This window comes from Macaca thibetana, chromosome 8 (assembly GCF_024542745.1).
Source record: "Macaca thibetana thibetana isolate TM-01 chromosome 8, ASM2454274v1, whole genome shotgun sequence".
Lineage (NCBI taxonomy): Eukaryota > Metazoa > Chordata > Mammalia > Primates > Cercopithecidae > Macaca > Macaca thibetana.
Genome location: NC_065585.1, coordinates 77032393 through 77057511, shown reverse-complemented (window position 1 = coordinate 77057511; position 25119 = coordinate 77032393). Strand labels below are relative to the sequence as shown.

The following is a 25119-nucleotide window of genomic DNA, read 5'->3' as shown; positions in this document are numbered from 1 at the left end:
CAATTCAATTCCTGCATTCACCATGTTTCAAGTCTGTGTGACCTGATTCTTCCTGGATGCTGGACAAGGACCCAGGTACCAAGAGGGCAGGGTGTAAAAAGCTGTCACCCTGACTCTCCACTGAGCTGGTTAACACTTAGCTGTCCATGGATGGCAAAGCTAAAGGAGCACTGTAACACCCCTAGACACTGCCATGGGGCTGGAGCCCAACAGCACTCACCCCAGCTCACCTGCATGCTCTGCTTCCTGTAAGGGGTTTGAGCGCATGGTTGCTGAGTAAATGAGCCATCCCCTTTGTGAGGGGTCCCATGAAGCGGCCAAGGGAATTGTGCCATCTCAGTTCCATTGGTCATGATCAGTTGTATGGCCCCACTTAACTAACTGTAGGGAAGGTTGTGAAATACAGCACCCATGTGAAAGAGAAGACAGAATTTTGTTGAGTTACTAATAGTCTGCCATACAAAGACCATTTCGGGAAGCCCTGAAAGCCCAGAGTCCTCCCATCCCAATGAGTATGCCAGCTTGTACATGTCTCACTCTATGGTATCTGTTTACCCTAGACTCGCATTGCACTGTGTCCTTTGATTCTTCCCTTCTGTGCGGCTTGTAGTCTAAATGTTTGCAAGCATCACTTTGTATCTGTCCTTGAGATAACCTTAATTTCTGTGTTTCTGAACCTTCTACTGTTTTATTAACGTTACCTGGAATCCTGATTACAACACCTTCAAATAACTGCTCACTTAATATTCATTGATGCCACCTTCCCATTTCATGGACCTCCTGTAGAGAACATTATTCAAGGATTTGATGATGAAAAAGAGGCTAAATATTACTGGTAGGAGAATTAACTTTAATGGCTGTTTCTTATATTCCTGACCTGAAACTGAATTCACTTATGGTTGTGTGATATAGACCTTATTTTTACAAGTTATTAAATAATAAATTATGCTAAGCAATATCCCAAGTCCTGTGAAAGTCAACATTGAATATACATCATTTTCCTTGACCAACCTTGTCCAAGTGGTCTCCTGATTCATAAGGGCTCTTATGTTCCTGAAAGAAATTAGGTAACCCTGAGAGATTTTACTATTCCAGAAACAATGTTGTGTTTTATTTATAATCTATCAATTGTTCTCCCCAGTATTTTCAAATACTTATGATAAACAATTAGATCTGTGATATGTAGAGTCAGTCTTAGATTTGCTAAAATAGAAATACTGGCCGGGCACAGTGGCTCATGCCTGTAATCCCAGAACTTTGGGAGACCAAGGCAGGTGGATCACTTGAGGTCAGGAGTTTGAGACCAACCTGGACAATATGGTGAAACCCTGTCTCTACTAAAAATACAAAACTTAGCTGGGCATGGTGGTGTGTGCCCGTAATCCCAGCTACTTGGGAGGCTGGGACAGGAGAATCGCTTGAACCTGGGAGGTGGAGGTTGCAGTGAGCCAACATTGCACTACTGCACTCCAGCCTGGGTGACAGAGTGAGACTCTGTCTCAAAAAAACAAAACAAACCCCCCACCCAAAACCCAAAAACCATACTTAGGCCAGTCACAGTGGCTCACACGTGTAACCCAGTGCTTCAGGAGGCTGAGGTAGGAGGACTGCTTGAGCCCAGAAGTTCGAGACCAACCTGGGCAACATGGCAAGACTCTGACTCTACAAAAAACTTTTTAGAAATTTATCTGGGCATGGTGATATGCTCCTATAGTTCCAGCTACTCAGGAGGATCGCTTGAGCCCAGGAGTCAGAGGCTGCAATGAACTATGATCGCACCACTGCATTCCAGACTCCAGCTTGGGTGACAGACTGAGACTCTTTCTCTTTTTAAGAAAAAAAAGGAGAGAGAGTGAAAAATACCATACTCATTGTTACCATTTCCCCTGCAGTCTCTCAGCACCTCCTCAATTATCCACATTATTCTATGACTTTTTAACGTTTGCTGTCAATTATCTAAATATACTAAAATGAAACATGCTTAGTTGGCTTAAACACATAATTAATCAAGGCAGAAATAAGAAAGCTAAGCAGGTTGCTGGAGGTGACAGGAGAGATGGCCGACTTCCCAGGGCCATGCCATTTTCAGGTAACCTCATGAAAGGAACCATGTTTGTCTATGGCGAAGTTCCAGCTTCCCCATCCAGGCTCCCTTCCTCAGCACATGTACATTTCTAGTGTCTTTTCTCACTCTCAGCTGGCCACCAAATAATCTCACTAAAAACATTTGTTTTTTTAGCTTGATAAAGATTTCAGGTGAAACTTCTTGTTAAGTCATGTTAGAAAGGAATTCGAATTGGAAAAGTCTTCTGCAGAATGGAAAAACAGAGTAGTTTAATTTTTTTCATCTATAAAATTGGGATGCGAATCTCTCTTTGAACTGAGGATTACATTAAATAATATATATTTGGCATTTAGCAGAGTACTTAGCACACAGTAGTATATAAAGGTTGTTATTATACATACCTTTTCTTGGTAGGTAGAAGGATTTTATGTTATCCCTTAATACCTACCTTGGCCATGGCCTTTTCACTTCTCCTTTTTTTTTTTTTTTTTGAGATAGAGTCTTGCTCTGCTGCCTGGATGGCACAATGTTGGCTCACTGTAACCTCTGCCTCCCAGGTTCAGGTGATTCTCCCGCCTCAGCTTCCCTAGTAGCTGGGATTACAGGCACACACCACCATGCCCGGCTAATTTTTTATATTTTTAGTAGAGACAGGGTTTTGCCATGTTGGCCAGGCTGGTCTCAAACACTTGACCTCAGGTGATCTGCCTGCCTCAGCCTCCCAAAGTGCTGGGATTATAGGTGTGAGGGATTACACGCCTGGCCTCACCTTTTCACTTCTCTATATTCACTTTAGATGGTAGGGTGACAAGGAGAACCTTACTTTATTTTGTTAATCACCCGACCAGAACCTTACTTTATCTTGTTAATCACCATACCTCTGGGCCAGCAAGGTGTTATTCCAGGTACCAATAGACTGCCTCTCAATTCCAGATCTACCCTCTTTTTGTCTTGCCTTGTGAAACTCAAGCTAGACTCCATAAATATTTCTCCTTTGATAGCTGGTCAATGTTAGGCTTCATCAAGAGAGGACTTTGCAAGACACTGGGAAGGAAGGAAATTCTTTTCCTAGTTCTGATATGCTTTTTTTCTTTCCTATGACATGGCAACTGGTGCTGTGTGAAAGACCCAGTGACACTTACTCTCTGGCAAGTTTTGCTGATACCAAAGCAAGAGGCCAGCCCTAGCCTGCTGGCAGCACAGCAAATGTCTTACTTTATGGTCCATGGATTCCAAGAAGGCCTGAATCTCACCCTTCTGATGAAGGGGAAGATGCTCCATCAAGTTCTTATTCCCTTCCTTGGACACTCTTCCTAATGCCAAAGAGCAGTAGTTCTCTGCATTTATATTTCCTGTCTTATGTCTTTTAGTAATCAGTTGCCATTTACTAGCTAATATTACTTTATATTAAAAATTTTCTGTTCAAATTATTGGTGTGGTTTCTGTCTCCTGACTGGACATTGACTAATCTTGGTTGCACATTACAAATTCATTGACAAAATGAATGGACTGTCTAAGTATGGCTCTGGATATGGTGGCTGAAGTTTTAGGGCAGAGAGGGATATGGAAGAAGGGAAGGAGGAAAGAAAAGTATATCCTGCCATTCCATTGTTTATCCTCCCACCTGTTCTCCCCTTGTCTGAAAGCCCAAAGGTTGCTTCTTCCATATATGCTCAAAAGGCTATGTGTCTGTATTATCAAAAGGCTCAGCCTGGCCCCATAAACACAGGCATCTTCTGCCTGTGCTCCCAATATCATCCCTCTAAGGGAGTAAACAATCCTTGTGATGCAGCTTCTCAAAGATCACAATCCCTGTACTGGGTCAATGTCTTTTCCCTTATGCTCCATGCTCTCCGTACCTTTTCCTTTCTTCTTTCTCAATATGATGCTGATTTGAATATGGACCCAGATCATGGTCCATATTCAAAATGTAACTGGAATGTGAAAGAGTAGAAGAAACACTGATGATCAGATAGCCTCAAAGCAAATCCAATTATCAGCAAAACATCTGAGAGATGTATTTGTGGGACCATGGGAATTTTAATCATTCCACATTCATACAACTCGAAAAACAAAATGGTAGAAAACAGGAAACTTCTTTAATCAAGCAAAGTCTTTGTGGTTATGGCTGATGAATATGCAAAAGCTGCTCTGAATTTTTTTAGGGCACAAAGTATTGCCACATATGCATCCCTAATAGCTGTTTTTAGGTTATTAGAAAGGAATGGGTTTGCTAATCAAGTATGCCAGAGGCTTAAAGAGATACAGACATTTTTGATGATACAAAATCACAAATTGACTCCAAGCAGAACACCTGAGCTCTGACTGTCAAATTCAAATGTTTCTGATAATCAGCATTGCTGTATTCATTGAGTTAGTCAACACCCAAAGGCAAAAATCTTAAAGTTAGGTGAGGCTCTAATGGAAGATTGCAGATCTCAAAGATAGTTCTCTAAGAAGTTTATCATCAAGCTATTACAGAAATCCCACTTCCTCCATAAAACTTCCTTAGTAATTGAGGAAATGGATAATTTTCCCTACCTCATACCCTTGCCTATTTCATGATACCCGCTTGCTCCATCATTTTACAATAGTTTTTATTTACACCTACCTTTTTTTAATCTGTTGAAAATTATGCACATATTCCTGATGAGAATCCAAGTTAGTGTTGTTTGTATTATAATTATTAGGCAAATAGATGGATGAATGAACTACATATGCTCATTCATTCAGGCAGTATTTGTTGACTGCCTATTATTGCCAGGCACTAGGGAAACAAAGATGAGTCAGACAACAGTCCTATCCAAAGAAGAATGGTAAGTCATCCTTCTCTCAGGGAGTTCTCAATCTGGTAAGGGAGACACAATATGTGGACAAATTGCTACAGTGTATATAGAGATATATATGTACATGCCAGCTGCAGGTTAGTACAAATGTGGAAATGATTGACTCTTTCTGTGGTTCTCTACTTTACAGATCAGGAAATGGAAGCACCGAGAAATTAGGTAACTTGCTGACACTCATACAACTAGTGATATGGACAGGAGACCAGGAAATACTGGGTAGAAGAGAGCAGTTCCTAGGCAAAGACCCCACCCTCAAGCCTGTATACCCATGGCCCTAAATGAGATCAGGCATTCCTGTTTTTGTGCCCAAAAAGTTGCCTTTTGGCCTGCAATGCCCCCTATCCTGCACCCATATAAACCCTGAACAGCAGGCTTCAGAAACAGACCAGCAGACGGATGGCAGAACAATGCGGCAGAGAGAGAGAGAGAAGAGGAACATCTGAACTCCAAAAGGAGTTCGGCTGTGGGGTGGTTGGAGAGGAGTCGGGCCTAGTCCCGCTCCCTATCCATCCCACTGAAAGCCACCTCCACCACTCAATAAAACCTTGCATTCATCCTTCAAGCCCATGTGTGACTGGATTTTTCTGGGATGCTGGGCAAGAGCTCGAGATACAGAAAGCTGTCACACTGGCCCTCTGCCCTTGCAAAAAGGCAGAGGGACCATTGAGCTGTGGATGGCAAAGCTGAAAGAGCTTTGTAACTCCTGGACATTACCACGGGCCAGAGCCCAAAGCACTCACCCCAGCCTCTGCACTTGCCTGTCTGCATGCTCCCCATCCCACATGGGGTTTGAGCAGTGGGGCGATTGAACAGGTGAGACACACCTGTCACAACTTCTGCGAGGGGGATCAGGGAACTCTCCCATGTCATCAGTACATGGAAGAGTCTGGATATGAACCCAAGAATTATTGTCACCAGGATGGCCCCTACTGACAGTGGGAAAACTGTTTTTTTTTTTTTAAGTCTGTTTATAGGCACAGCTGTTCAAAGAAACCAGATGGTCTGGATGCCACAAGTAGCCCCTGCTGAATAACCGAGGAAGTTCAGACCCACATGAAACTGGTGTAGACCAGAGCAGGTGACCTCCAGCTACCTTTAAGTCTCCAGTTACCTTTAAGATATGTTAATGAACATATCATTATAATACTACAAAACTTTCCCCTAAGAGAAAATTGCCCCCATTTTGTCTACATGCAATGTGTGTAGAAACATGTTTATGTACCATGCCTGTTTGCAACTCCATCCAGTGCATGCCTACATACTTCCCCAGGCTTGCACCCAACTCTAAAACTCTCATGCCTCCAGAAAGATGGTGCCTTTGGAACATGAGCTCCCCTTCTCCATTCTTTGGCCACTGAATAAAAACCTGGTTGACTTCCCAATTGTATGTTCTTTCTTTGCAGCCAATGTGAAGTAGGCAAAGAACACAATTGACCAGTGACATTATGTCTCCAGGGGTCTTAGTCTTAAGCACCATGCTAACTGCTTTCCATATTCGCCCTGTACAAGACCTCACATGGTTGAATATTTAATAAATAAATTTGAATGGTGTTAGTGAATTCTTTTAGGTTATTGATACTCGTTTTTATGGCTGTGCCCTAATGCCAGTGATCTGGACAATGGTGCACTTCTCTAAAAAGGGTTGTGGGGTCCAGGTTCCACACTTCTCAGCAACATTAACCTCTAAAACCAAGCAAGGCAGGGGAAATCTCTGCACATTTATACAGCTAGAAAAATGAAATGGTTGATAATAGGAAACTTTAATTAAAAGAATCTTCACTTAAACTTTTATCTTTGGAGCTGTGGGTCTAAGAAATGGCACCAAAGTATTGTCTGTACACTTGATAGAAAACCTCTCACTCGCCAAGAAGTGCCATCTTTGCCCTTGAAAAAGGAACTTCGTCTATCCCTGTATCTTTGATCACATGTTAACGTCCTTTAAAAGCGGAAATGGTTAGATTCACATTTAACAAAGCACAAATCATTCTCTCCAATATTTGTAATTTTCAGGTGAAATTACAAGGATAAATATAAAAGGTGACCTATTAAAAAAACAGGAAATAAAAAGAAACCAGAAGGGTGGGTAAAAAAAAGTAAAGGTCTCTTTTAAGCCTTTGCTGGGCTGTGTTCCTGAAGCTAGTGGCCTGACTGTGCACATAAGCCTCTTAGTACCAGCTGAAGAGTCACCAGTCCTTTCTCTTCCGTCAGTGCCTCCCTATCCACCATATGCAATTCAGAGAATTAATGACATTTCAGATCTGTAAGAAAGCCTCCTGGGGATGGGTGGGTGCAGAAGGCACAAAGGGATATTGATGTTAGAGTATAATAGTCTATAGAATTCAGTGAGGGTCAAATAACTCAAGCAGAATCCAGTGTTTTAGCCTAGTTTCAAAGATAAGTGCTGTTCAGTAGGTGGTCAAAGAAGAGAATAGCATTCCAGACAAGAGGAACAGCTTGAGCAAAGGCACTTAGGTGAGAAACTACAACTGGTTCAGTATGGTTCGGGTGATGGACACTAAGCCAAGGACAGTGACAGAGGCTGAGAAGTGTTAGGCAGGGAGGTGCAATCTTGACAGGCCCTACAGGTCACACCAAAGAGTTTGAAGTCTACACCCTAGGCCAGTGGCTTACTCCCTTGGCTACATCCAGAATCCCCTAGGGAGCTTAAAGAAATTTTAACCACCAAGTCTCACCTGAGCAACTGAGTCAGAATCTCTAGCAGTGGGGTGAGATGTCAGCCTTTTATAAAAAGCTTCCTATGAGTATCCTGGGTTGGGAATTACTGCTGTTGACTATGGTGAACACTTAAAAGGTTTTAAGTAGAGATGTGACTTGGTCAGTTTCTCATTTCAGAAAGATCACTCTCACAGTATGGAGAACAAATAAGACCCACGTGTGAGGGCTGCAGAAAAGACACTGGGGAGGCTGGTGCAGTTCAGGTTAAAGATATCAGGGCCGGAACTATGGAAGTGGGCTTGAGACTGCAGAGGAGAAGTTAGGTAGCTGTCATCTTCCATCTGGGATTTGCTGGCAAATCGAATATGTGTGTGTGTGTTGTGGGGGTGGTGGGGAATAGAAGACGTGGTGGATTACAAAAATGACCACAGACTCTCCTGTACATACCTTACCATTCTCTCACTAAGCATTAGAATCTGTTTTTCCACTTTTTGAATCTGAGCTGTGACTTTCTTTGGCTAGGATAATGTGGCAGAAGTGACATTTACTGAGCACTCTAAGCTTAGGTTCAAGGAGTTTTGTAAGTTTGTTCTCTCACTCTTAGAACCCTGTGACTCCCAAGTAAATAAGCCTATCCTAGACAGCTAGACAACGAGAGACACATGGTCCAGTTGTCTGTCATCCCAGCCTACAGCCTGCCAACCACTAGACATGCAAAGGAGGCAATCACAGGTGATGGCAGGTACATGAAAGAGCCCAGTGGAGATTACTTTCTATAAAAGACTGTGCTAGACCCAGTGTTCAGCTGTCCTCTTAGGAATGGCCAGTACTACATCCGGCAGGAGCAATTCCTCTTAAAGTTTAAAATAGTTTCAAAACAGATTGTTTCAATGTCAAAACTTAGAAATTCTTATAACAGAAAGGAAACACAATCAGCTTAAAATACTACAGCATAAGCCCAAGGTCATGCCAACTCAGTTGAGTAAATTAAATAAAGGATCACTGGGGTAGATCATCATCATCATAACATGGTAGAGGGTTTTTTTTTTTTTTGCTTTTGAAAGAATGTTTCTAATGTATTTCTTTTTAAAACATACTATATTGTTTCATCAATATACACATGGAGATAAATGCAAGCCATGCTTGAAAATTATATTCCTGAAATTTAACCCATAACTGCATTTGGACATCTGCCTGGATAATAAGCAGCTTTTTCTCTCAAAAATCATGCCACAGAAAGCAAAAGTCAGTGTTCTTTCATTACTTTACAAAGCCTTTAACAAAAAAGTGGAAATGTAATTTCCTACCCAAAACATACTGACAGGCCAAATTCTTGGTCTCTTCCTCACTTTTACCTTTTATGAAGTATCATTCATAATGCTCCTGTGTATCTTCAGCCAACATACCAAGCCACTGGGTATTTAAGGTATTAGATTTTTATTGCTAAATTACCACAAGGTTAGCAGCTCAATTTTATTATTTTGTTGTTTCTGTAGGTCAGAAGTATGGGCATGGTGTGGATTCTGTGCTCAAGGTGTCACTGGGCTGAAATCAAGGTGTCAGTTGGGCTGTAGTTTCATTTGGGGTTTATATGTGCTTAGATTCTCACTGTTGGCAAAATTTATTTCCTTGTGGCTGAAGGACTGAGGCCCCCGTTTTCCTTTTAGTAGGCTTTAGATAGTTCTCAGCAGCTAGAGGCCACCCACAATTTCTTGCCATGGGGCAGTTCACAGCATGGCTGTTTGTTTTTGCAGGCTAGCAGGAGTAGTCTGAGTGCCTCTTCTGCAACCAGCTGGAGGAAAGACCGATTTTAAAGGGCTCACTTGACTAGATCAGACCCACCTGGGCAATCTCTCTATTTTGAGGTTAACTGATTTGGGACCCTAATTACATCTGCAAAATCCTTTTACAATCGTGCCTAGATTAGCGTGTCAGGAGAGATGTGTGTGCACCAGGGCCGGGAGTCCTGGGGGCCATTCTAGAATTCTGCCTACCATAGCCATGATTAAGGGATCCTACAATCACACGACCAGATTCTAATTAAGTTGGGAACAAATATCTTCCACAGCATGAATTCTACCATCCATTTTCTCCTCATAAGTTTTCCAATTGATTAAACTGTCCAGTTGGATGTTTGACTTCATAAACTCCTGTAATCACAGGTGTTCTAGAGCTCCTGTAGGTCCGGTGTATGACTTGGGCGTGCTCCAAGGAGGATTAGAGAAGACAGCAGTCAACTACAGCACAATACTGGGGTGTGAGGGAGGGAGGCGACACCTGGGACAGCAGCAGCACATTTCATGTACAAAGCAAGGGAAGAGAGATGAAGCCTTCCTCCTAGCAAGGACAGTTTTCCCCATGTGATTTTATGACTTTTGACATGTCATTCAATGACACCTGACAAACCAACTAATATTTATGAGATTGTGCTTCAGTTTGAAAAAAATGGCAAACTTTCGGTCAAATAGGACAGTTTCCTATCCTACAGCTCTCTGATGAGAAAATTGGAAACAGAAATGTCATTAATTGTTCTTTATACAAGAGTGTGTCAATTCTGTAATGGAAACTTTGTGATCCTACATAAAGCCATTTCTATTACTTCAGAGTACAAAGAATTTGCAAAGAGATGTAGGCAGAATGTGGTGTTGGGAATTTAATTTACTTACCTGCAGACTGTTCCCTTTCCATCATAACTTTATTTAAATCATGGTTATGCTCTTAATTAACAATTTAATTGGTTGGTGCTTTCTCAATCCAGTTCTCTGGGGGCATGGTTTTCTGTTTAACTTTCTTGTTTTAATTCTTCAGCAAAACCATAAAATTTAATTAGGAAAGTAACCAGCTTTGTAACAGCAGTTCTATGTCTAATTAACTATGCTTTGACCGTCTCTTCTCAGATTCCGTTCAACATTGCACATGCATTTTGCATTTGTTCATGTTTCAGAGAAGACATTGTGAATTTATAGCCTATGCATGTAGTCCAATTACTTTCCACTTTCCCTAAGATGCCTGGTTACAGCTAGTGAAATCAGGAAAATTAACAAAGATTCATATATGAATCTGAGAGCCAAAGGCCAAAATGTAGGTTGTTAGTTTGCTGTGTGTGTGTGTTTTCTCCTACTGCAGAATAGATTACCACAAACGTAGCAGCTTAAAACAATACCTATTTATCACCTCACAGTTTTCTAGGTCAGAAGTCCCAACATGGCTGCCTGGATTCTCTCTTCAGGTATCAATGGGCTAAAATCAAGCTGTGAAAACAGCCCTCATGAGAATTACAAGCCAGGCTTTAGGCAGAGTTATAGTTGGGCATTGACCAGGGTGTGCTGGTGCACGTCTACCCAAGTCCCTGCAGCTGCTAACTGAGAGCCACGTTGTGGGGAGCACCTGAGCACCTGCTCCCTGCATTGTTCCTATAGATGGAATCTCTGGCACTGGACCTTTCTGTCCAAGAATTGCTTAAAGTGTTTTTCAGATCTTGAATTCCAGCAGAATAGCTGACACCAACTAGTCTGAAGACCTTCACCAAGAAACAAACCCCGCAAAGAAGTGTACAAAATGTTTTTTCATCTCCCTGTCCCATGACTTCACTCCTCACTTCTCAATCAATCTGTGATCCCAACTCCTGTTCAGCTCATCACCTGTTCAGACCCCAACACAACCTCCTTGGGGAGGCAGATTTGAGGTTTCCTCTCATCTCCTTGTTTGGCTGCCCTACAGTTACCAAACCATTTCTCTGCTGCAACTCTTGTCTCAGTGTATTGGTTGTTACTACACAATGGGCAAATCAAACCTAGTGGTTCTACAACAGTATCCGCTGGGCTGCCTCTTCCAGGCTTATGTGGCAGAATCCAGTTCCTTGTGGTTGGAGGACTGATACCTCAATTTCCTTGCTGCCTATCAGCTGAAAACCATTCTCACTTCCTAGGGGCCATTGGAATTCCTTAGCACGTGACTCTCATGGATAGTTCACAACGTTGTAGTTTATGAACTGCTATCTTGAGACCAGTAGGAGCACTTCTCTGACGTCTTCTGTGAACAGCTAGAGGAAACTCTTTGCTTTTAAAGTGTTCATCTGATTAGGTCAGGTCTGCCCTATGTCATGTCCCCTCTGCCATATAATGTAGCATCATCAAAGGAATGGCTGTCCCATCATATTCACAGGCCCCTCCTCATCCTCAGGGGAGTGATTATTCAGGGCATGTACACCGGGGAGATAGAAGTCTTGGGGGGCTATCTTAGAATTCCGTCTAACACAGTGTGATCTAGGGAAGGAAGGCAACTAAAGGTTTCCTGGCAAACCCTCCTTTTTCCCTTCTAGAGGCAATGCACAGGGAATGCAAAGAAGCTGTTAGCAATGCCCATAATTCTGTCCCATTAGCTCCACAGGCCAGAAGATGACACACAGTCATATTCTTTTTTCTCTGCAGGCTGCTTTCTCTGCCTGGCTAGAATTGCTGCTTTCCATAGTACAAATGGTTTGCTTGGTTGAAATCATTCGAATTTAAAATCACATCAAGGTAACATGATGCTTTTAGGTAGAAATTTATCTAAACTCAATACCTCCAACTTCAATCCAATAAAACTATTTCTTTAGTGAAAGGAAATGAAGAAATGTACAAAAAAGATTTAATAGAGCAGGCCTGAAAAAATACTATCTTTAGAAAGGCCTGCTTGTAAAATTGGCCCTTTGGCTGGCATTTGGAAAGTTGGATATCAAGAGGATTACCACCACCCTAACTAATAAGAGTGACTCAATGTGCTTAGATTATGCAAATAATATAGTTCATGCTGAACACCTACTTTTTTTCTGGGAGTCTGGAATTTGGGTATGTGCCAGGCAGAGGGTATCTACGTAACTTTACTCCAATAAAAACCTTGGGCATTGAGTCTTTAATGAATTTCCCTGGTAGACAACACTGTATGTTTGTTGTCACAAGTTGTTACTGATAGAATTGAGCACATCCTGTGTGACTCTATTGGGAGAGGCCTCTTAGAAGCTTGTGCCTCATTTTCCCTGGACTTCACCCAATACTCCTTTTCCCTTTGCTGATTTTGCTTTGTATCCTTTTGCTGTGACCAATCATAGCTGTTAGTCAGACTATATGCTGAGTTGGGTGAGTCCTTATGCAACCCATTGAATGCGGGCGTGGTCTTGGTGACCCCTGATTCTAGGGTTAAAGTAAATGATAATGATAACGCTCACATTCTGAGTCTAGGCTCCACTGCCCTGCAAACTTGGCTTCAATACTCTCCATTGTGAAGATAATCAGAATAAACTGACTAGAGGCAAGAGGCAGGCCTCATTTGGGTCCTAGAGGGCTTGACACTGACTAGATCCATGTTCCAATCCCATACTGTGGCCTGGGGACAAGTTACTTAACTCTGTCTCTCTCAGTTTCTTCGTCTGTAAAACAGCAATAACAATATACTCACTTCATGGGATTGTTAAAATAAGGCAATTTGTAGAAGCATGTAGCACTGTGGCTGAGAGGAGCTGGATGTAACTCTGTGTGGAGTGGAATCACTAGAGCACAGTTGATATCCTAATATTAAGCTTCTTTCTCCCCTTCACTCTGCTCCCCTTTCCTCATCAGATCCCTTTCCCTCCATTCTCTCAGTTGTCCCCTAAGCTCCTTTACATCTAAACCATTTCCTCCTCCAGGTGGCTACCTTTCCTTGAGGACTAAAAGTAAACAATCTGCGGGAATGATTTTCTTTAAATGCTTACCAAAAAGGGCCCAATGTAAATGTGTGGTCATCAGTGCCAGCAGCCCTATTTATGGTCTATAGCTTTTGGTTCCATCTATGATGATTTCTGAGAGTTTTAAAGTAACCCCTACAGTCCTCACAGATGTAATTTTATTGCTTTTGATAATGGTAAGTGATTATCACAAATATAACAGTGCGAGTTCATTACTTTGTAAGGCCTAATACGTAAATAGATTCACTAATGGTAGAAACATCCTTTGAGAAATATTTTGCTCCAATATTTGGTTCAGAATATCTGTTCCCTAAAACACTGAACTCCAAAGTGAAAAGTGGCTATTTTTCTGGTGTTATATGAAAACACGATTTCAGTGGAGACGGCAACTTCCACTCAAAACTTTCTTTGCCTCTTTGCAATTATTAAGTTCCTGGTGGACTATTCAGAAAGTGTTCAGCTACAACTGCTGAAAAGGATGTTGTGGGGTGTATGTCCATATGTGACCAGAAGAGGTTAACGATAGCCTCCTAGAAGCAGATTCCTGCGAGAAGAAAAGGAGGTTTAGGAAATGCCCAGTGAGCATGGTCTCTCTGGTACTGCATAAAACAACCACAATTTGGGGATGGGTTCCTGCATCCTCACCCTGGGCCCTTGTAATGAGACACCGTGCTTGAACTCAGTACTGTTTGTGTAGCGGCTGGGAATGAGGAGAAGACAGGGAATCAATAAACTCAATGTTCAAGACATCATTTGCAAATAAATTCAATATTTGAAGGGGAACATGCCAAAGAGAAAAATCAAACCATAAATAAAAGAAAAAAAGTTTGTTAATTACAAGTATCTCCAGAAGCCACAATGTCTCCTTCCTTCCTCATTCCCTAACACTCCTTCAGGTAGGACTGCACTTCAGTCATATAGGAAAAACATTTTTCTATTTCATATTAAAGAATAATGAGGCCTGTTTGGTAATCTGCTTTGCTGTCCATTAAAATGAACCCTAAACCACCACATAGTTTTTGGACTTGCTTGTATTTTGGTAGGCATGGAAAAGAACCAGTCACACCACACTTCTCATCATAACTTTCAGGTAAAAGTTAACACTCAATTATATGCACTGATGGAGTTAGAGAAATGCTCTAACTCTAAAATTCATAAAGTTTATCAAAGATTGAATAATCAGAGCCTTCAATCTTTGCCAAGAAAACTCTCTTATCAGACCCACTGAAACATAGCAAAACTAATTAACTTGAATTTCTGGCTTTAATTTTTACTCAACTCACTTCTGCTTAAAGTTTTAATTAAGAGGAAAGTGCCTAGATGATCAGTAGGAAGATCCAAGAAGAAAAAGAGAAGTTCTAGAAAATAGGAAACTGAATTCATTCATTCATTAAGGAAAAATAATGACAAAACTATGTATTGAACTTCTAGGATATTCCAGACACTAACTAGAAATACAGCAATGAACAAAAAATAGATAAACTATCTCATGAAATTTATATTCTACCTTGGAGATGGGTAATGAATAGATAATGTGTCAGATAGAATACTATCTTTTTTCTTTTTTTTTTTTTTGAGACAGGGTTTCGCTCTGTTGTCCAGGCTAGAGAGCAGTGGCGACAGAACAAGGCCCTGTCTCAAAAAAAAAAAAAAAAAAAAAAAAAGAGACACTAGAGCTCACTGCAACCTCCTAGGCTCAAGTGATCCTCCCATCTCAGCCTCTCTAGTAGCTGGGACTACAGGCATGTGACACCACACCTGGTTAAATTTTTATATTTTTTTGTAGAGATGGGGTTTTACCATGTTGCCCAGGCTGGCCTTGAACTCCTGGGCTCAAGTGATCTGCCTGCCTCAGCCTCCCAAAGTGCTGAGATTACAGGCATGAGCCACTGCACACAGCCAGAAAATTTTTGAGTAGCCTTAAATATTCTTTAAAAGCTCTTTCGGTTGGGCACAGTGACTCATGCCTGTAATGCCAGCACTTTGAGAGGCCAAGGCAGGTGGATCACGAGGTCAGGAGTTTGAGACCAGCCTGGCCAACACAGTGAAACCCCGTCTGTACTAAGAGGCAGGAGAACTGCTTGAACCCAGGAGCTGAGATCGCACCACTGCACCCCAGCTTGGACAACAGAGTGAGACTTTATCTCAAATAAAATAAAATCAAATCAAATAAAACAAAATAAAATAAAAGCCTTTCAAGTTATGTCCTTAGCCTTTACTTTCTTGGTTAATAAATTCCAATTATTCAACTCCAGTCAGCAAATCCCTGTAAACACACCACAAGCACAATTCCACTATAAGTGAGTAGACGCTCTATTACCTTAAGTTGATGGGATATTTTCTTCAGTGCGTATACTTCCTCTTCTGTTTTGGGAATAAATCTTATCACTTTATCGCTATAAGAAAAGAAAGATGATAATTACTTTTCAAAAATAAAGATATTAGTCATCTCTTTCTTACCTCTTAAAAAACTGCCTCTGCTTTTAAGAAGGAAAACAGCAAAACTTTTCACTGGCCCAGTATTTTATCCAGTTTATTCTCTGATTGCATTGTTCTTTTCTTCTTGTCTTAAAGCTATTTGGTATTTAATCAGCTTTTGAAGATTACAAACTCACATTTAATGTTATAAATGCAGAAAAAGGCCAAAAATACAGGAAGAGTGGTGGCAACAAGAGAAAGAAACTTTCATGAGCTGCTCAGAGCAGATACCAAGAAGGAAAATTTCTGATGACAGAAGAAAGAAAAGTCATTCTTTTTCAAAACATAATGCTGAAAAGGAATGTGACTTTCAGTAAGAGGATGTGAATCCACACACTAGGGAAAGCTTCTCGTTTGAATTCTTCCCATACGGAGAACAGTAAGGAGAAGCCCATCTCTATGGTGCAGGCATCTCATTTCTCTGGTACAGAGCTTCCTGCCTGGCTCGTGGGGCCAAACAAGAGGGCCATCAGTGTTAGACACTGATGGCTGTAAATTTTTTAGTGATACAAATTAAAAGTCAATGTTTACAACTGTTACAGAAACACCAGGGGTTTGGTCTAGGTCCTGCTGCTTTCGCACATAAAGCAATCACTGAGAAGATGATTATTACTAAGAAAGAAGGCTTTAATCAGGTGCTGCAACCAGGGAGATGGGAGCTCAGTCTCAAATCCATCTCCCTGATGGACAAAAACTAGAGGTATATATAGCAGGGAAGAAATGTAGCAATGTGTACAAAACAGAAACTAGGGAGGAGCCAGGAAGCAATCATAATGAATGAGGGGTCTTGCATCTTACTGTCAGGATGTGGTGATCTGGTGAGTTTCAGTTCTTTGATACTTTTTGATAGGCCTGAAGGTCGCTTTCTGAGGAAGGAACTCGGATAAAACGAATATAAGTTTCAATCTTTAAGACCAGAAGAATGCATGTGTGCTTATCAAAAAAACTCGCTATAGGACTACTGGGTCAGTTTCACAACCACAAAGGTTTTACCACAGTTGAAATTATATTTGGGCCGGGCACGGTAGCTCACACCTGTAATCCTAGCACTTTGGGAGGCTGAGGTGGGTGGATCATGAGGTCAGGAGATTGAGACAATCCTGGCTATTCTGGCTAACACAGTGAAACCCCGTCTCTACTAAAAATACAAAAAATTAGCCGGACGTGGTGGTGGGTGCCTGTAGTCCCAGCTACTTGGGAGGCTGAGGCAGGAGAAGGGTGTTAACCAGGGAGGCAGAGCTTGCAGTGAGCCGAGATCGTGCCACTGCACTCCAGCCTGGGCAACAGAGCGAGACTCTATCTCAAAAAAAAAAAGAAATTATATTTGAACACATTTTAAGGTTCTTTCTGTAAAGGTCCCGAATTACCTAAGATGACTTAAGGTGTTGCTGTGTCTTTCAGAAAGTTTCTCTTTGGGGGCCTTGTCTCCCAGGTGTGCCAGAAAAGTAGTCTATCAATTTCTAGGTGTGTCATGATGAGGACAGGTTGGGAAGCCCAGCTCTAGCCCATAATAATCACAACTATCCAATGCCTTTTGCATAGAGTAGATGCTTATTAAATATTAATGGATTGGCATAAAGGAGATTGCTGAGAGTAATTGGCTTCCAGAGGAAATATAAAGGAAAAACTAAGTAAATAAAGCACAGTAGGAATTAATACTTTTCGTAACTCTCTATGGCATTTTACAATGATTAAAGATAAGGTAGAATATTATTAATAGAATATAAAGCAGAAAACAAAAACTCTACTAGTTTACCCACAACTTGTCTCTCCAACCCCAAAGGTGCACCAGGAATAAGAATAGAATTTGCATGATTTTCTGTCATTTTACTTCTTAGATGATGATATGATTTGGAGTGTGTCCCCACCCAAATCTCATGTTGAATTGGAGGAGGGGCTTTCTGGGAGGTGATTGGTTCATGGTGGCATATTTTCCCCTTGTTGTTCTCGTGACAGTGAGTGAGTTCTCACAAGATCTGATGGTTTAAAAGTGTGTCACCTCCTTCTTTGCTCTCGCATTCTCCTGCCACCATGTGGAGGTCCCTGCTTCCTCTTCTGCTATGATTGTAAGTTTCCTGAGGCCTCCAAGGCATGCTTTCTGTTAAGCCTGTGGAACTGTGAGTCGATTAAATCTATTTTCTTCCTAAATTACCAGTCTCAGGTATTTCTTTATAGTGGTGTGAGAGAGGGCTAATACAGAGGGATAGCAGTTTCAAAGACGAAGTAAGGCTAATATAGAGGGCATCAGATCCCTAGGGATACTTCTGGACTTGCTGGGCAATGATTTTTAGGGCTTTGTGTTTATTTCCAATCACAATAGCTTTATTATTTCAAATGATCTTGTAATAGCTCCTTTAGGCCTATGAATAAAAAGGCTCTTGGCTTGCTGATGATAAATTACTGTGTTTTATGGACTGCTACTCTAATAGAGCTTCACAGCTTTGATTTTCTCAAAATCACACACACCACCCCTCAGTACCAATGTCATGAAGTTCATATTTCTGGAAAGAATAAAAGAAAGTACTGGGAAAAAATTATCAAGTCACTGTAAAACAAATCTAAACATAACCTTTGGAATTTAAACCTCTTCTCTTTTCTGGTATACATTTCTCTGACCTGTGTTTTTCCTGGATTCATCATACCCTGGCCTTTCTCATCTGACCCAATACAATTCTTGGCAGAGAAAGCAAGCTCGGCTGGGTGATATGGCTGTTTTTGATGGATGGATCACTTGACAGCTTGCTGAAAAACACCTCCATCTGGGGCCTTGTCAGCTCCTCAAGAGTGTAAGAAAAGCAATCTGTAGCTGTTTTACAGCCATAAGAAGAACTTTTTTTCTTTTAAAGATAGATAATTCAACCTGGCAATCAGTTCCTCTTCTGCAAATAAGTACAGGATACAAAGAAACTACCCTTGGGATTATTTAACCCTGAAAGTGATTGCTCAAACCCAGTTTTCTCATTTTTGTTACAAAAAGTTAACTTCATCCTAGCCTTTAGAAATTCTCAGGTGTGACTTTAGAAATGAGTTTATTACTGTTTGATAACTTATCAAAGGACAGAGAATAAGGAAGGCAATGTAGAAAGATCCATGAAATGTCATACTCTTTTGTGAACCAGTAAATTATATTGATGGAATGACGGGTAACCAAAGCCCAACAAGAGCTCTTTATTCAGCATGTGAAAACCACATGACCCCCAAATGCCCTGTTTGTTTCACCAAACAAAAAGCTTACTCTCCCTGAATCTGATAGCTAGTGTTTTTTGAAGTGGTGAATAATTTGGTGCTAGAAACAGGGAAGTTTCAGGTAGTCTACTGGAACTTAGAAAAACTAACCATACAAAACTATCAGAGGAGGTGAGCTTAGAGGCTTTTCCTTATAACTTATCAGGTGTTTTTTTTTTTTTTTTTTTTTTTCACCGTTAGGTGGCAACATCAACTTAAGACCCTTTGGCTACCCTTTGGGGTTAAGATGAGGGAATCACAGTATTGAATATGGGTTGAGGTTAGAAAGACTACTGGGCAAGCAGCTGCTCGTATGCACATATATTTCTAACTTAGCCTATATAAAGTTGTCCAAAGAAAGACAGCATAAGCATTTTTAATTTTAGTTTAAGGATGTCTTATAGAGGAAGCAGGATATTCCAGATAACTAGTCTTCCAGGAATTACTAATACTTATTAATCCATGATATGTTCACATTTTGTTCCTTTGCCCTACAAGACAAATGAGATTATGTAGCTATAAAGCCCACGTTGAGTTTGGTTGTGAGTTTGACTAATAATCCTGCTGTACGGTAGCAACCACATGAATAAGACAATAGTAAATAAATGTAATCAGTTCAAAAAGTATTACCAAATGCCTCCTGAGCATGTATGCACCGAGAGAAAATTCAGAAAGGGAACATAATCTCCAACTCTATACTACGTCTGGGTCTCAGTTTCTTCACTAGAGAAGTGAGGGATGATCTCCTAGCTGCCTTCCAACATGGTGAAAACCCGTCTCTACTAAAAATACAAAAATTAGCCGGGCATGGTGGCATGTGCCTGTAGTCCCAGCTACTTAGCAGGCTGAGGCAGGAGAATTGCTTGAACCTGGGAGGTGGAGATTGCAGTGAGCCAAGATTGTGCCACTGCACTCCAGCCTGGGCAACAGAGTGAGACTCTGCCTCAAAGAAAAAAAAAAAAGTTCTAAGACTGTGTTGCCTGGGTTTGACATCTCCCATATTGATTGCCATTCTTCTGTGCCTTGACTGTGCAGCAGCAAAGGAAGAGTATCTCTGTCCTCTAGGCAACCTGAAAGTCCTGTTGAAAGACAGAGATACGAAGCTTCAGATGTTTCCTTGTGGCTCCTGGCATGACCTTTCACAACTGATTCCATTATGAAATCCTAAACTTCTTTGTATGCTACAGAATTTATGAAACTACACTTGAAAAATTAAAATATTATATAGCATATGAAATGAGAACGTTCTCTTCCAACCCCAAGCCTTCTATCTTCCCTTTGTAGCCACTGTTAATAGTTACTTGTGTATCACTCTGAACTCTTTTCTGCATTAATACACATACACGCAGTGTTTGTTTTACAGCATTTTGTAACACTAGTTTGCTTTTATCTTTTACTTCATATGTTGATTTAAAAACATAAGTCCTTGATTAACATCAATGATAAGTTCTTGGAAACTGTGATTTTATGTGAAACAGTATATAACAAAACTGATTTTACCATAAACTAACTGATATAAGCAAGTTAAGTTCCTATGGGCATATTTCTGGTCATGAAAAAATCACCAGGCAGGGTGCGGTGGCTCATGCCTGTAATCCCAGTACTTTGGGAGGCCGAGGTGGGCGGATCACGAGGTCAAGAGATTGAGACCATCCTGGCCAACATGGTAAAACCCCATGTCTACTAAAAATACAAAAATTATCTGGGTGCGGTGGCACATGCCTGTGGTCCCGGCTACTCTGGAGGCTGAGGCAGGAGAATTGCTTGAACCTGGCAGGCAGAGGTTGCAGTAAGCCGAGATTGTGCCACTGCACTCCAGCCTGACGACAGAGTGAGACTCCATCTCAAAAAACAAAACAAAACAAAAAAACGCCAAATTTCTAAATAAAGACCCATAGCTGGGTGTGACTCATACCTGCAATTCCAGGACTTGGGAGGCTGAGGTAGGAGAATAGCTTGAGGCTAGGAGTTTGAGACCAGCTTGGATAACATAGTGAGACCCTGTCTCTGCAAAAATAAATAAATAAATAAATAAATAAATAACTAGCTGGGCATCATGGCACACACATATAGTCCCAGCTACCTGGGAGGCTGAGGCAGGAGAATCACTCAAACTAAGGAGTTGGAGGCTGCAGTGAGCTATGATCAAGGTACTTTGTCCAGCCTGGGTGACAAAATGAGACCCTGTCTCAAAAAAAAAAGAAAAAAAAAAAAAGACTCGAAGTACTTCTAATATTAAACATTGAAATAAATATGAACTATATATATATTTAAGAAAAATTAATAAAGACAAGATTATGCACTCAATTTTTGGCGAATCTGAGAGGGATAGCGGTTGTTGCAGTGGTGGGTTAAATCAAGGAATAAATGTTTGCAAAGCTAAAATACAAACACCTCTTCCCAATGTGCAGTTGAAATAAACAATAACAAATACAATGGGTCTGCTGAGGGCTTTTGTACTGCATCATTTATTGTCATGCCTTTGTATGATTTTGTCTATGAGTTTTTATTTTAAAATACTTTGTATTCATTCCTGGCTGAGCGCTGTGGCTCACGCCTGTAATCCCAGCACTTTGGGAGGCCGAGGCAGTTGGATCACAAGGTCAAGAGATTGAGACCATCCTGGCCAACACAGTAAAACCCCGTCTCTACTAAAAATACAAAAATTAGCCAGGCGTAGTGGCAGGCATCTGTAGTCCCAGCTACTCGGGAGGCTGAGGCAGGAGAATGGCGTGAACCTGGGAGGCGGAACTTGTAGTGAGCCAAGATCGCACCACTGCACTCCAGCCTGGGCGACAGAGGGAGACTCCATCTCAATTAATAATAATAATAATAATTTGTATTCATTCCTTAATTCGTTTTCCAACCCACTTATTGTAGTTTAGGGTTGTGGGTGGCCGGAGCTTTTCCCCGCAGCTCAGGACACAAAGTGGAAACTGACTCTGGATAGGACGCCATCCATTGCAGGGTGCACTCACACACCCATGCTCACTCAGCCTGGGACCATGTAGGCATGCTGATGAACCTAACAGGTGCAGCTTTGGGATGGGGGTTGGAAACTGAGTACCTAGAGAAAACCCACACAGACATAGGGAGAACATGCCAATTCCTCAGACAGTGGACCTGGTGGGAATTGATTTTTTTTCTTGTCAAAGTTACAGCAAAATGATGTTGAATGGTAAAACAATGTTATTCTAGGACCTGCTGTACCACGTTTTAAATAAATGGCTGGATTTTATATGCTAATATTTTATATCAGAGTTTTATAACTATATTCATAAGGAAGGCTTTTTTTAAAAAATAAACTTTTTATAAACCTTTAAAAAATGATGCTCTGTGTGTGTGTTTTCTCAGAGACAGTCTCGCTCTGTCGTGCAGGCTGGAGTGGAGTGGCATGATCACAGCTCACCGTAATCTCGAACTTCTGTGCTCAAGTGATCCTCCTATCTCAGCCTCCCAAGTAGCTGGGACTACAGGTGTGTGCCACCATGCCCAGTTAATTAAAAAACTTTTTTTTTTTTTGAAATGGGGTCTCACTATATTGCCCCGGCTACTCTCAAACTCCTGGACTCAAGTGATCCTCCTATCTCAGCCTCCCAAGTAGCTGGGACTACAGGTGTGTGCCACCATGCCCAGTTAATTAAAAAACTTTTTTTTTAGAGATGGGGTCTCATTGTATTGCCCCGGCTACTCTCGAACTCCTGGACTCAAGTAATCCTCCTACCTTGGCTTCCCAAAGTGCTGGGCTTACAGGCATGAACCACTGCAGCAAGCCTTGTATTTTAATATGTGGTGTTCTCATTGATGTTCAGATCTAATAGTTGACAATTGAGTTTTTAGTCCTTCTTTACTAAAGAGCTATTTTGAAGAATGTTAAAAAATATATCAAGCACTTAGATGTATTTTGGGTGGGAAGATTTATTTTTGTTACTGTTTTATTATCTTGAAGTAAGAGAAGGTGGCCCATTATGATACCTACTTTGTAGACTTCATTGCATTGGTATTTATGGCCTAATATGTATTCAAGTTCTATAAATAGTGCACAAATATTTGAAAAGAAGATCTTTCTTATAAATTTTTATACACTTATTAAGCATATTAATTATATGATTTTCATTTTCTCTGTCTTTAGTTTTCCACTGAATTTGACAATTTGAGCCAATTTTACTCAATATACCCACTATAATTTTGGATTTGTCAATTTACTTTTGAATATAAAAACTTTTGATTCATGTATTTTGATGTGTGTAACTGTATATAAGCTCACGACTACTACATCTTCTGGATAGAATAAAACTTTTACTTCTATAAAGTTTCCTTAGAGAAACTCTTCTTTGGTTTATTTTATGCTCTTTATCATGAATTCCATTTTTCCCCCATAGGATTGCCACTCCTGCTTTTTGTTTGCCTGGCATTTTTAATTGGAAATTTTACTTATTCACATTAATTGTAATACATAATATTTGTGACTTTATTCTTATAATTTTTATCTTTTTGCTTGTTGTAGGTTCTTATTTGCCCTTTTCTTCCTCTTTCTTGGATTAATCAATTTTCTTCATTAGCTTTTTCTCATCTAGCGGTTTGCAAGTTACGCATCTTCTATGTATTAGTGATTTTTTCGTATTTTACAAACATACTTTGAGATAGCTTTTTCTTCATGTCTAGAATGCCTCTGTAATTTGTCCCCTTGAACAAGATAAGACCTTAAGAATCTTTTTTTCTCTGTCCTTCTCCCCTCAAATGTTTTCCTCCTCCTTTGCTCCATGTTTTGTCAAAATCATCTGGAATTTTTGTTGTATATTGTGTCTAAGTGCAGATATGTGAGTTGTTTCCCCTTGAAGTTCAAATGTTGAAATCCTAACTCCCTCAATCCAAGAATGTGACTGCATTTGAAGATAGGGTCTTTAAAGAGGGAATTCAATTAAAATGACATCATTAGGGTGTTTTTCCTAATCCACTAGTATTAAAAACACTTAAACTTCAGATATTTCATTGTTTTATTCTTTTCTCCAAGTCACTGAATTTATTATTATTATTTTTGAGACAGAATCTCGCTCTATCGCCCAGGCTAGAGTGCAGTGGCACGATCTCAGCTCACTGCAAGCTCCTCCTCCCGGGTTCTCGCAATTCTCCTGCCTCAGCCTCCGGAGTAGCTGGGACTACAGGCGTGAGCCACACTGGATTTATTTTTCAGGATCCACTTCCTTCTTCACTTTGGGGGAGAAAGAGAGTAAGGTTAGATTACAAATCTGGGCTCCACCACTTGATGTGTGCCCTTGACCAAAATACTTAAACACTTAGAGCCAATGAGTCCTAATCCTTAAATTGAGGGGAAGCACCAATGTACCATCGCATAGGTTTTTTGTGAAAATTATTTCATCCAGCACATTAATGAAGGTTACATTATGTTCCAGGCACAGTGGTAGATGCCAGGGAGACAGCAGGAACTGCTGGTGATGAGTTTATAATCACAATTCCTGTGAGATATTGCCTGGGAAATACCTAATTTATAGCCTCTCAATACATAGTAGCTACTGTCATTACTTCTATGGGAAAATATTCTTCTAGTTCTTTTTTAGAAATGGTCTCACTCTGTTGCCCAGGCTGGAGTACAGTGGCACCATCACGACTCACTGCAGCCTCAACCTTTCAGGCTCAAGCATCCTCCTGTCTCAGCCTCCCAGGTAGCTAGAACAACAGGTGTGAACCACTATGCCCTGCTATTAAAAAAAAAAAATTTTGTAGACAGGGTCTCGTTATGTTGCCCAGGCTGTTCTCCTGCGCTCAACTGATCCTTCCACCTCGGCCTCTTAAAGTGTTGAGTTTACAGCCATGAGCCACTGCACCCAGCCTAGAACTTAATGCACTGAAATAAGATGCTTTTCCAAGTTTGCTCCACTGTGAACACCACAAAAAACATGACACAATTTGATTCTGAATACATTCAACATTTTTGTTGTTGCTGCTGGCATTTTTTCTTGCCCTTTGCATGGATATTTGCATTAATCTCTGATCAGTGCCTTAATTTGGGATTTACTGTTTTCTCTCTGCTCAGGCAGCTCTTTGGCATCTGAGAAATGCACATATTGGATGGTCTCATTTTCTACAATGGTAACTGGGTATAT

The 25119-nt window shown here is 40.8% G+C and overlaps 1 protein-coding gene across 2 annotated transcripts in view; it reads right to left on the bottom strand.

Annotated features, from left to right (window-relative positions):
- CPA6 (carboxypeptidase A6) overlaps nucleotides 1-25119 on the bottom strand; it is a 311803-nt gene that overhangs the window by 179321 nt on the left and 107363 nt on the right. For both annotated transcript variants that reach the window (XM_050800279.1, XM_050800281.1), the window contains exon 2: nucleotides 15612-15687. In XM_050800279.1, the coding sequence (XP_050656236.1) occupies nucleotides 15612-15687 (76 nt within the window). The remainder of the gene's footprint in view (nucleotides 1-15611; nucleotides 15688-25119) is intronic.